General features: G+C 40.2%; 1 protein-coding gene across 12 annotated transcripts in view; it reads left to right on the top strand.

The window, feature by feature from the left end:
* Positions 1-13,490, top strand: part of cacna1db (calcium channel, voltage-dependent, L type, alpha 1D subunit, b) — an 87,819-nt gene that overhangs the window by 69,885 nt on the left and 4,444 nt on the right. For all 12 annotated transcript variants that reach the window (XM_085261137.1, XM_085261141.1, XM_085261138.1 and 9 more), the window contains 9 exons: positions 627-763; positions 1,322-1,438; positions 1,730-2,172; positions 5,572-5,598; positions 7,297-7,437; positions 7,742-7,899; positions 9,871-9,983; positions 10,095-10,229; positions 10,873-11,058. In XM_085261137.1, the coding sequence (XP_085117263.1) occupies positions 627-763; positions 1,322-1,438; positions 1,730-2,172; positions 5,572-5,598; positions 7,297-7,437; positions 7,742-7,899; positions 9,871-9,983; positions 10,095-10,229; positions 10,873-11,058 (1,457 nt within the window). The remainder of the gene's footprint in view (positions 1-626; positions 764-1,321; positions 1,439-1,729; positions 2,173-5,571; positions 5,599-7,296; positions 7,438-7,741; positions 7,900-9,870; positions 9,984-10,094; positions 10,230-10,872; positions 11,059-13,490) is intronic.

The following is a 13,490-nucleotide window of genomic DNA, read 5'->3' on the forward strand; positions in this document are numbered from 1 at the left end:
GTTTTTTGTATGTTGCAAGAGTCTTTCATAATTTCGTGCATTTTAGAAATGAAGCAAGATGCAAGCTGCAGGCTTAAATGTTATCAGTCATCAAGATTAATCTTGCTGTACTGTACATGATTTTCTGAGAGCAAACGTCTTTTGCAGAGGTAGACAGTCAGATACTCGGCTATTATTAACAGTTCTGAGTTTATATCTTTATTTCTTTGTTTACTGTGAATCTGACAGTACTTAGTAATAGGCCTGAGAAAAGACATATTTTTCATGTGCTCAAAAAATGAGCTTCTTAGGCAGAAAGGTCAGTGTCCTGGTTAAGCATTGAGGATTTATGGCATTTTGGGATTATCGGTCAGTACTCTTTTGGCATTTGGAATAAAGCTAAAATATTTGGTTTCATTTCCAAGATGTTGTCTCTTTTCCCAACATGTTGCAGTAGTGGTGCTTCATGATTGTGATTTTTTTTTAGTTGTGAGGACACGTTAAATGTTCTCTGAGCTGGTGACATAGCAGCAGTAGGAGTAACTGGCTGAGTATTTTGAATCTTGAGTGCATGGATATGAGCTGATTTTCGGTGTTGAGGTGTTTTGGTGTTGACCTGGGAGGCTTTGGTGTGTCTGCTCACTCAGATGACGAGGTAACAGTGGGGAAGTTCTATGCCACCTTCCTGATACAGGACTACTTCAGAAAGTTCAAGAGGCGCAAGGAGCAAGGTCTTGTGGGAAGGCGCTCATGGGAGAGGCTGAATACCACCTTGGCTCTACAGGTGAGGAAAGTGCAACGTTTCAGTCAGTCAATTCAGTGCACAGTGAGTAATTTATGGAGTCTAAGTGAGCAGTTCATCCAAATTAATTAAGGTGAGCACTATCAAACAGTCAGTTTTGACTCATTTTTGCAATAAAAGCCTTTCTTTGTGCTCATCACATTACGGGCACATGAATAAACAATAATCACTACCTACTACAAGTCACTGAGTCAGGTGTTCTGTGGAACTTTCCAATGAGACCTTTGGCAACATATCATAATCAGGAGTGGGGGAATCATGTGGGAAATCTGGAAAAACCAGACCCTGTTTGCACACAGTCTGTTAACAAAAGAAGAGAAAGCATGTCTATTATGATGTGGGTGCAGTGGCTCTTGCCTTTCTTCCCGTCTTTTGCAAACATCAGTCAAATCTGAAAAAACTCTAAAAGATTGATGACAATCTTTAAACAGATGTTTTGTTCATTTGTTCGGGAAGATTTCTTTTCATGCATGAGAACATCGAAATGTTTGTTAACAACAATACTAATGAGGTTTGCTTTGACACACGTCCTTTTTGCAGGCTGGCTTGCGTACACTGCATGACATTGGACCAGAAATCCGTCGTGCCATATCATGTGACCTCCAGGAGGAAGGACTAGTAGATGAAAATGCAGAGGAAGAGGAGGAAATCTACAGAGTAAGATTTCCAGAGAAATTCCCCTGATGTGCACAGGAGTGTGTTAATGCGATTCCTACGAATGTCCTTTGTTGTTTTTGTTCTTAATGACACTTAACTCTGTGACTGATATGCTTCCAACACATCTCAATAAGTCACTCACTTCATTGCATAGAATTTTCCAGGAAATCTGAGAATGGATATTTTGTTAAACTGTCACTGGTTCTCTCTGGTAGAAAAGAGTATGTTCTGAGTTTAGTTTCATTTATTAAGCAGTCATATTTAGTCTTCATTTCTGGTGTCTCCGTGCAGCGTAATGGCAGCCTTTTTGGGAACCATGTCAACCACATAGGTGGGGATCAGCAAGGCTCTTCTCACCCCACCACCGTCACACAGCGGCCACTACAGATCCTGCCCTTCTCCAGCGCTGCCTCGACCGAGCCCCCGCAAATCGTCAGGAGAGCCAGCAGTAACGATAGAGAAGGAGAGACAGAACTGAACTCTTCACCAATCCTGTGCAATCAACTTCATCACACCACTCATTACCCTCACTGTAATTCCACTTGTGTTCAGTCGCCAATACCTTCCAATGCCAACCTCAACAATGCCAATGTGCCCTCACTTCTCTCCATGACCATTGCGAGGCAGCAGAAGTGTTTAATACGGAGTCGCCCATCCTCCACCAGAAACGCATCATCAACAACTACTTACAGCAAAGGACTGCAAGGCAAGCCTTGGAAGTCGCACTCCACAAGGTTGGTTGAAGGACACATAAGTGCAGTGTTAAAATCCACAGTAGCTATGCACATTTGTTGCATGGTCCTTTTCTTTGTGTAGAATAAAGCACCCGTTTTGAAGTGGGTTTAATAAACACACTGCAATGTGGAGAGAAACATCCCAGCCAAGGATCATCTCTGCCGCCCTCACATCTTATATATACACACACAGACAAAGACCTTCCACAACTCTTACATGCTGGCCCATCTCATGGGGGATGAGGGCTATACCCTCAGGCACATCCATAAAGCCTTGTCACTTACAGAGAGAATCATGACCCTATTTTCTGTCAGCTTAAGATTTACATTCCTGATAAGCAGAAGGAGTTCCACTATCTATTTAACATCTCCCATGAACTTACAATGGCCTCACTGTGTGCGCATATATGTGTGATAGAGCATAAGGCCCATTTGTAGTGCACATGCATACAACTAAGTAAAAAAGCGATATGGTTAAAATATTTGTATCTAATACATGAATAAATAAATCTGCCAGTACAACTGTTTACACTTACACTAACAAAGTATGTTAATGACTTTTTCCCCTGACATTTCAGAAGTTTGGTCTGGCAGTGCACTGTATGATATAATGTACAGTGGGGCAAAAAAGTATTTAGTCAGCCACCGATTGTGCAAGTTCCCCCACCTAAAATGATGACAGAGGTCAGTAATTTGCACCAGAGGTACACTTCAACTGTGAGAGACAGAATGTGAAAAAAAAATCCATGAATCCACATGGTAGGATTTGTAAAGAATTTATTTGTAAATCAGGGTGGAAAATAAGTATTTGGTCAATAACAAAAATACAACTCAATACTTTGTAACATAACCTTTGTTGGCAATAACAGAGGTCAAACGTTTACTATAGGTCTTTACCAGGTTTGCACACACAGTAGCTGGTATTTTGGCCCATTCCTCCATGCAGATCTTCTCGAGAGCAGTGATGTTTTGGGGCTGTCGCCGAGCAACACGGACTTTCAACTCCCGCCACAGATTTTCTATGGGGTTGAGGTCTGGAGACTGGCTAGGCCACTCCAGGACTTTCAAATGCTTCTTACGGAGCCACTCCTTTGTTGCCCGGGTGGTGTGTTTTGGATCATTGTCATGTTGGAAGACCCAGCCTCGTTTCATCTTCAAAGTTCTCACTGATGGAAGGAGGTTTTGGCTCAAAATCTCACGATACATGGCCCCATTCATTCTGTCCTTAACACAGATCAGTCGTCCTGTCCCCTTGGCAGAAAAACAGCCCCATAGCATGATGTTTCCACCCCCATGCTTCACAGTAGGTATGGTGTTCTTGGGATGCAACTCAGTATTCTTCTTCCTCCAAACACGACGAGTTGAGTTTATACCAAACAGTTCTACTTTGGTTTCATCTGACCACATGACATTCTCCCAATCCTCTGCTGTATCATCCATGTGCTCTCTGGCAAACTTCAGACGGGCCTGGACATGCACTGGCTTCAGCAGCGGAACATGTCTGGCACTGCGGGATTTGATTCCCTGCCGTTGTAGTGTGTTACTGATGGTGACCTTTGTTACTTTGGTCCCAGCTCTCTGCAGGTCATTCACCAGGTCCCCCCGTGTGGTTCTGGGATCTTTGCTCACCGTTCTCATGATCATTTTGACCCCACGGGATGAGATCTTGCGTGGAGCCCCAGATCGAGGGAGATTATCAGTGGTCTTGTATGTCTTCCATTTTCTGATGATTGCTCCCACAGCTGATTTTTTCACACCAAGCTGCTTGCCTATTGTAGATTCACTCTTCCCAGTCTGGTGCAGGTCTACAATACTTTTCCTGGTGTCCTTCGAAAGCTCTTTGGTCTTGGCCATGGCGGAGTTTGGAGTCTGACTGTTTGAGGCTGTGGACAGGTGTCTTTTATACAGATGATGAGTTCAAACAGGTGCCATTCATACAGGTAACGAGTGGGGGAACAGAAAAGCTTCTTACAGAAGACGTCACAGGTCTGTGAGAGCCAGAGATTTTCCTTGTTTGAGGTGACCAAATACTTATTTTCCACCCTAATTTACGAATAAATTCTTTACAAATCCTACCATGTGAATTCATGGATTTTTTTTTTCACATTCTGTCTCTCACAGTTGAAGTGTACCTCTGGTGCAAATTACTGACCTCTGTCATCATCACTGCATTTCGTTGCACTGTACCTGTGCATGTGCAATGACAATAAAGTTGAATTCTATTCTATTCTATCATTTTAAGTGGGGGAACTTGCACAATCGGTGGCTGACTAAATACTTTTTTGCCCCACTGTATATCATTACATTATAGTTCACTGCATTAGAAAGATCTCAGTTTTGTAGTGTTTTATCAGTATGTATTTAACAAATGATCGCTTTTATAGATTCATTCATCTGCATGTTCTACACATATTCTCGGTTACATTGAGTCCTATGAAAAACTAAGTGCACCCCTTTATTCAGTGGCTTGTAGAACCACCTTTAACTGTGCTAACTTGAACGGTCGTTTTCTTTATGTCTTTATCGCTCACGTCATTGTGGAGGAATTTTGACCAACTCTTCTTTACTACATTATTTCAGATCATTGACGTTTGCAGGTATTCATTTATGCGCCGCTTTCCAAAGGTCCCGTTTAAATTGTCTTGAGGGCTGGGCTCTGCAAACTCTGTAGATTTCCTGCTGTGCCTGGGATCGTTGTCCTGTTGCACGTCCCAATTCGGGTTAAGCATTAGCTGTCAGAAAGACAGCCTCACATTTGACTACTACTACTACTTACTTTGGTATACAGAGGAGTTCATGGTCAACTGAATGACTGTGAAGTGTCTTGGTCCTGTGGCTGCAGAACAAGCACATATCATCATCCTTCCACTAACGTACTGGTATGAGGTGTTTGTGCATTATACTGTAGCCAAACTTCTCTATTTTGGTCTCACATGTCCAAAGGGCATTGTTGCAGAAGTCTTGCATTTTTTCTTTTTTTGAGAGAGAAAAGGGTTTCCTCTGGCAGCCTTTCTAAACAAGCCAACTTTCTTCAGTCTTCTTCTAATTGTGCTGTCATGAACTTTAAAAAAAACATGCTGAGGCTGTCGGGTCTGACATATTGCACCTGGGTTTGTTGCAGTTCCTAGGAATCCACAGTTTGAATGTTCGGTGGTGTTCATTCTTGGAAAAACCGTGGCATCGTGTGACCTCATTTCTTATCTGTAATTTGTGGATTATTTATAGATCTTGTTTTCTAGCAGGAGCGAAAAACCGACAAGACCATTTAAGCATTTCAGCTTGTATCCTCTTTTCATTTGTCATTGCATGAACCCCCCCTCCCCTCCCCGTCCTGGTTTCCGGTTCCAACAAATCCCTTCTATCTGCCTGATCCATCTCCTCTTCCTGTCCCTGGAGCAGGACACGCTACTATGAGGCCTATATTAGGTATGTACATGATGTTAATGCTCACAGAGCTTCAAAGCATATTGGTTTTGTGTACGATTGTCACAAAACATGTGAAAGCTTCTGACCTTTTAATCCAAAAAATGATAAATGGGCCAGTTTATACAGTATATATGTGGTGACTGGTTGAATTAGCAGTCTATGGGAAAGCAACTCTATGACAATAAGGATTATTACTATTTGTACAAACCCACTTTCAAAGAGTTTTGACATTTTTGCAATGATTTGCAAATTCATATATAAATCTTTTATTCACAGCAGAGCATATTAAATATATCTAGTGTTTAAACTTAGACATTTGACTATTTTGTAAAAAAATATTAGCTTGTTTTAAAGTTGATGGCAGCAACACGTCTAAAAAAGTTAGGACAGGGGGAACAAAAGACTGGAAAAGTTAGTGGTATTAAAAAGAGGATCATAGAGAGGCAACATTTCTCAGAGGTAAAGATGGGAAATATGCAAATAAACTGTAAGTATATGTCACTGTCAGTTGCAGCATAAGATGTGTAACAATTTCAGAATATTCTTCCTCAAATTTGTGAAGATTTTAAATAGATCTTCATCTAAATAAGATCATCAAAAGATTGAAAGAATCTGGAGTGGAACAAGAGTAAAAATCGGTACTGCAGGCTGTTAATCTTCAGGCCCTCAGCCAATACTGCATTAAAAACAACATTGTCTTTAGTGCCATCCATAAATGCAGATTAAAGCTGTAGAGTCTGTGTTTCCACAGGCCCCGCTAGTTTAGAGACTTATTCCTCATGAAGAACAAAACCAAGACAGAACATCTTCAACCGGTCTTTTACTCGCTAACGAGGAAAGGCTTGGTCAGAACCAGCCTCCTCCCAGAACTTCGAGAGGCTCGAGAGGGGGTCAGACAAAGGAATGTCCTTGATCCTATAGTTTGAACTGAGCCTTTACAAATTTAAGAAAAATAATGACAACATTCAACAATCTGACTTAACAAAAGCTCTACCATACAAAGAAGAAGCCATATATGAACATGATCTAAACATGCTGTCATCTCTGGGCCAAAACTCAGTGAAAATGGAAGTCAGACAAACTGAACTGTGAAATTCTTTCTGGAAAACTTGAACACTGGACTAAAGATGGTGTGGACAACTTGTTGTTATCAGTGCTCAAGCTCTACAGCTCTGTGGGTGGCATTAGCACCTGTGGAATTGGCACCTTGCAAATGCACTATTATTGCTGAGAGGTACTACAGTTTTAGAGCAGCATAAGCTCCCATCCAGAACACCTGTTTTTCTGATACAGAAAAACTTCTCCTAAGAGTCAAGTAATTGGACTTTTCAGTTCTCAGATGTTTGTGGACTGCTAATTAAAGTGGAAGGGATGCTACACAGTGGTGAAAATGGCCCTATCCAAATTTTTCTGTGCTTTTTCTGTGCTGTCATCAAATTCAAAATGACCTTTTTGTTTTTGAATTGAAAGTAAATATTGTAACACATTCGATGTGTTTTCTGTGTTCTATTTAATTTTAAAAAGGAGTCAAGTTTTTATGTTTGCAAATCACCAAATTCAGCTTTTACCTATATTCTATACAGCATCCCAACTTTTTTAGAATGCGGATGCAATAATCTGAAGAAAACAGATGATAATGGTTAATCCAATCCAGCGACATCAGTATGATTTACTGTGTCTTTGCTGTTTGGATGCCAGGTCAGAGAGCAGCGGAGCACTTTATCCCACCATTCGTCGAGAGGAGAGGGGCAATGGGGACAGCGATGAAGAGAGAGGCTCAGGCGAGTACTTCAGTGGGGAGGAATTTCATGAAGATGACATCATGCTCACAAAGGAAAGGTAATTCTGGAAAAGAAAAGTCGGTTTAATCTAATCTGAGGAAAGCGTGAGATAAAATTGACACACCAGCTACGTAAATGCAGCCGTGGTTTTACTACTGTGTACCGATGACTTCACGGAAGTATTTTCTTTCCTCTGAGTTCAGCTGTTTTATATCTAGATTGAGCACTTGTGGTTTATGCTGGTGGTTAATGTCACCAGTCTATTACTTTTCTGTGTAACTTTCTTTCCACTGTTTGCGTCCCGTGACATCATAGTTACAGATAAAGTTAATTTTCAAAGTCTTTATCTTTTTGTGTCAAAGGTTGTCCAACAATGAATGCCATGATGATGCAGAGGGAGATTTTGACCTCGTTTCCAGGGGTGACTGCCAGTCTGAAAGTTACTGTGACGATGATCAACAGCCAATCTACCAGGACAGCAGGGCGTCACCCAGGAAATGGTTTTTACCCTCACCTCAAGGTGAACTGATACTTTTTTGTTTTTGTCACTACACCTGTGAAATTTAATAAAGGATCATTTTACTTGTTGTTTGCAAGAAATTTCTCAAGTCAGATGTTTATTAGCTGATTCAGGCAAATTGATCTCACATCTGTGACCTATGCAGAACTTACTCATTTGTACCATTCATTTTGAATCAGTACTGTCATTGCATGGTACACTACTGTATGTAAATTATTGTTAAACGGCTAGAGTGTCATCTAGCTAGGTTCATAGAGAAATTACCTTGTTGTTGAAAGAAAAGAACTTTTTTTTTTACTCATCCAATATAACATGAATTGATGAGAACTGTTGTAACTTAATGGATAACAGAATAAGAGTCTGACTGATGTAGGATTTTAAAAATAGATTAAAAAAAAATATTTGGTGAGTAAAATTTGAATATATAGAGGCTAAAAATGATTTTCTTTAGGGCACAAAAAACATAAACAGATTTGAATAACATTTATTATTTTTGGTGACTTATCACTCCTTATTAAAGAAAAGGATTTTTATTTAAAAATAAATTTCATTTACAACTCCCTGTAGATTATTCACTTATGTTCTGCACGACTCGGCTCAGATTAGCACGTTGTTGTGTTTTGTGTTCCATACAGATGTGTCGCTAGATGTGTCCTCTGTTGGACAAAAAATGCAACATCAACTCTCTTAACATGATTGAAGGATGTTTTTCATGTTTTTTTTCTTTATTTTTTCTTTTTTTAATGTTCCCTTATCGGCTGTTATATAGGCCGAAACATATATACTTACAAATAGCTAATATTACTCGCTAATATTGGTGAACTGGCACGGAATCATTAATAATAATTCACTTTTTTTTTTGTAGTTCCAGTGGCACATTGTGTTAAACTTATGAAAGTTTATTGTGTTAACAGTTTTATGTTATATGTTAGCACAGATAAGAACTGTGTTATTTTTTTTAAAGGACTAATAAACTTGGCTAACTGACTGAAGGACTCCACATGGGAAGAAGCATAAAAATCTACAAAAATATTCACTACTGCCTTCAAGCACAAAAACACTCTCCATCAGATAATATTTGTTTAGCTGCTAGCTGATAACCGTTGTGATAGCCAGAGATGTACTTGATGTACTTCTCTGCTAGTGCACTGACGCATATCACTGCTCTCACGCTCTGTTTAAAGCAATGCAGGTGCGCACTGGTTTATCAAATCTTGAGGTTTTTTGTTTGTTTTTTTGTTTAATTAGATTTTCATACCCTAGAAAATAGCCTTCTTTCCTTAAGATAAGAATACCAGCTCATACGTCACACAGTCAGGAAGGCAGAGCAGAACAGTTAACTGGAATCTGTTGCGCTGATGAGCATAGAAAGCACCTATTAATGGTCATTTAGCAGTTTGATAAGATAAGATAACCTTTATTAGTCCCACACGTGGGAAATTTGTTTTGTCACAGCAGGAAGTGGACAGTGCAAGTTATGAAGCAAAAATTAGAATACAATAAGAATAAATACAGTACACAACTGTACAGAATAGAATAAAATAAAATACTATATACAGTAGAATAAAATAGAATAAAATATACAATAAGATAAAAATAGAATACAAATGCTATATACAACTGAGTAAAAATACAACAATGCCAGAAAAGATTATTGCACTTAGTGTTATTGCACATGTGTGGATGTGTGTTTTTGTTCAGTTAAAGTCTTTATTGTGGAGTCTGACAGCAGTGGGGAGGAAAGACCTGCGAAATCTCTCCGTCCCACACCGTGGGTGCCGCAGTCTCCCACTGAAGGAGCTGCCCAGTGCTGTCACAGTCTGCTGCACGGGGTGGGAGATGTTGTCCAACAGGGATGATAAGCATAAAAGAAAACAACATGTCATTGCAATAATTGCAGTTGTCTATAAATGTCTGTGGATTTATGATGAATGATTGCATTAATCACTACTGTTTTCTGTGTCCTCTCAGCCTCCAACAGACCAACATTCAACTTTGAGTGTCTTCGGAGAAGAAATAGTGGAGACGGTGCTCCTCCTTCTCCATCATGCACAGCTCTTCCACTACACCTGATGCAGCAGCATGTACCTGCACCTTTTTGGGGCATTAATATTGTGATGATGAAGGAATGGCACCTCTAAGGACTGTTGTTTTTTTACGTTTTGTTTTTTATCTCGGCTCTCAATCACTCACAGGTGATGGCGGTGGCCGGTCTCGACGCAAGCAAAATTCACCGTCTTTCTCCCACAAGGTCCATGCGTTCGTGGGCCACACCTCCTGCCTCCCCAGTTAGCCGTGACTTCTCGCCCAGTTACACGCCCCTTATACAGGTCTCATTATTGAGTTGTTCTTGGCAACCCCCCCACCCCCCCACCCCCACCAAACTACTGTTTGGGCCATTATATGGATACACCATAATAACATGGGAATGGTTGGTGATATTAAAGTCCTGTTTGTGGCACATTAGTATATGTGAGGGGGCAAACTCCTCAAGATGGGTGGTGACCATGGTGGCCATTTAGAAGTCCTGGATACAACTTTTGTTTTTTCAATAGGAAGAGGGCCATGTGACACATCAAACTTATTGGTAATGTCACAAGAAAAACAATGCTGTGCTCGGTTTCAGCGTAACTTTATTCTTTCATGAGTTATTTACACGTTTCTGACCACTTATAAAATGTGTTCAATGTGCTGTCCATTGTGTTGGATTGTCAATGCAACCCTCTTCTCCCACTCTTCACACACTGATAGCAACACCGCAGGAGAAATGCCAACCATTCCCATGTTATTACAGTGTATCCATATAAATGGCCCACCCTGTATATATCTATCTATCTATATATCTATATCTATCTATATATCTATATCTATCTATATATCTATATCTATATATATATGTATATATATATATATATATATATATATATATATATATATATATATATATATATATGAATATGTTTGTGTGTATAGGTGGATTGGCGCAGTCCTGGCAGTGTGGCCAGCATCCCTGGAGCAGTGAAGAGGAGTTCATGGTACACAGATAGTCAGGATGGCCCTCCCAGCCAAAGCCATTCTCCGTCACGTCTGCATTTACCCGCAGAGTGCTGCTCGCACTGCCTGCAAAAGAGAGGCAGTGCCAACAGTCTGGTGGAAGCTGTGAGTACATAACAAATGCTCTGTTGTTGTTACCGTGCATTTTTTTAATCCATAGACCCTCACAAAGTAGGATAAGAGATCTGGTGATATTTCATTTATACACTGCTCGAAAAAGTTGAAAGTAAAACTTTTTAATCAAAGTGTAGCATCAAGCCAAGTCAACATACAGGATATTGATCTGGTCAGTTAAATAGCATAAGGGGTTTTTCATCAGTTTCAGCTGCTTTGGTGTTTTATAGGTGAAGACCACTGACATTTTCCCCTCCTCATCTTTTTACTTTTGCCTTTAGCTAGGCTCAGTGTCACTACTGTTATTATGAGGTGATACCTGGACCCTACAGAGGTTGCAAAGGTAGTCCAGCTCCTCCAGGGTGGCACATTGAAACGTGCCAATGCCATAAGAATTACTGTGTGTTCGAGCAGTCTCGACAGCGTGGAGGAGATAAGGCTGTAGAAGGTCCTTAACCCATCATCAGAACGGGTATCTGCTCCTTTGTGCAAGGAGGTACAGGATGAGTACTGCCTTAGCTACAAAATGACCTTCAGCAGGCCACTGGTTTGAATGTCTCTGACCAAACAATCATTAATAGACTTCATGAGGGTGGCCTGAAAGCACAATGTCTTCTAGTGGGCCCTGTGCTCACTGCTTGGCATTTGCCATAGAATACCAGAATTGGCAGGTCCACCAGTGGCACCGTGTGCTTTTCACGGATGAGAGGAGGTAACTCTGAGCACATGTGATGGATGTGAAAGGGTCTGGAGAAGCCGTGGAGAATAATATGCTGCCTGTAACATCGTTCTGTAACATCCTTGGACCCACTGTCAGACCCTACACTGGTGCAGTGGGTACTGGGCTTCTCCTGGCGCAAAACAATATCCGGCTTCATGAGGTGAGAGTATGTTTGCAGCTCCTGCACTCTACACTCGCCTGAGTAAATTCAAATATAACACTTGGGACATCATGTTTTGGTCCGTCCGATTCAGGTAGCGTGAATCTCAGACTCTCCAGGAGCTCAGTGATGTCTGGATCAGATCTGGGTGGAGATTCCAAAGGACACCATTCACGTCTCAATAGGATGTTTTCAGGCATGCATACAAGCAGATGGGGGCCAAACAAACTACTGAGTACCATTTTAAGTGACTACAATAAAATTGGACCATTGGACCATTTTTTCACTTTGAATTTCAGGGTGTCTTTGAATTTTGTTCTCTGTAGTACACTGTTAAAAAAAACATCCTAAAACAACGGTAATATTCCGGCAGCTGGGGCGCCAAAATACGACCGTGAAATAACAGAAAATAACTGTCCCATAAAAATACGGTTATTTTCAGTAATGAAAATACAATTAGTTGCGCTAATTTGACATGGGATCTCGCCTTTTTCAAGTGCCGCTAAACATTAAATCAGGAACATGTTAATGTGATTAAACAATGAAATCATCTATAAATAGGAAAAAAAACATCTTAAAAAAACGGTAATATTCTGGCAGCTGGGGCGCCAAAAATACGACCGTAAAATAACAGAAAATAACTGTCCCATAAAAATACGGTTATTTTCAGTAATGAAAATAGAGTTTGTTGCGCTAATTTGACATGGGATTCTGCCTTTTCCAAGTGCTTTTAGACATTAAATTAGGAACATTTTTACGCGATCAAACAATGAAATTACCTATAAACAAGGTCACTGAATGTGGAAATATGAATCATAATACGTAAATGTACAGAAATATACAGTTAACAGTTGGTTTAAGTAATAATTGATTGCATGCCCTGGGACAGACTGACAGAGGCGAGGCTGCCATATCGCACCATCGGCCCCTTTGGCCATCACTAGTAGGCGGTAGGTGAAGAGTCTTAACCACGGACACAACGACAGAGAGTGTCCGAGCCGGGGCGCGAACCGGCAATCTTTTGATCACAAGGCGAACTGCCAACTCTTGAGCCACGAACGGCCTAACTAGCAACGATAATAATACTTATGTGATGTAACACAAGCTTATAGGGATCATGTTATATACTTTTCCATAGCATTACATTTGAATTCAACAGTTCAATCTTTCAAATAACGGACAGATATTTGTGAAATCATGATACATTTGTGAATGTATTTTAACAATCTAAATATGCATATGTACAGACAGATACATTTAATAATCATGACAATTATGTTGTATTACATTACAGTGATTTAACGTTAATTTACATTCAAAATGTGAAGTCAAAGTCTATTTACGTAACTTTAATGATATTCTAGAAGAACAGAACATTACTGTAAAATGCACAGTAAAATACCTTCATATTAGGGTTTTTTCCTACGGTCGCAGCCATACCCGCGACCTTGTTGTTAGTTCACATTCATTGGCCGATGCTTAGCATCATGTTATTTATATTAATTGCAATTCCTACCTCCACATTTCTTTTTCAAAATATAT

The sequence above is a fragment of the Mchenga conophoros genome, linkage group LG20 (assembly GCF_057382185.1).
Source record: "Mchenga conophoros isolate Kocher_MC1m ecotype Shallow Benthic linkage group LG20, M_conophoros_male_GT1.1, whole genome shotgun sequence".
Classification (NCBI taxonomy): domain Eukaryota; kingdom Metazoa; phylum Chordata; class Actinopteri; order Cichliformes; family Cichlidae; genus Mchenga; species Mchenga conophoros.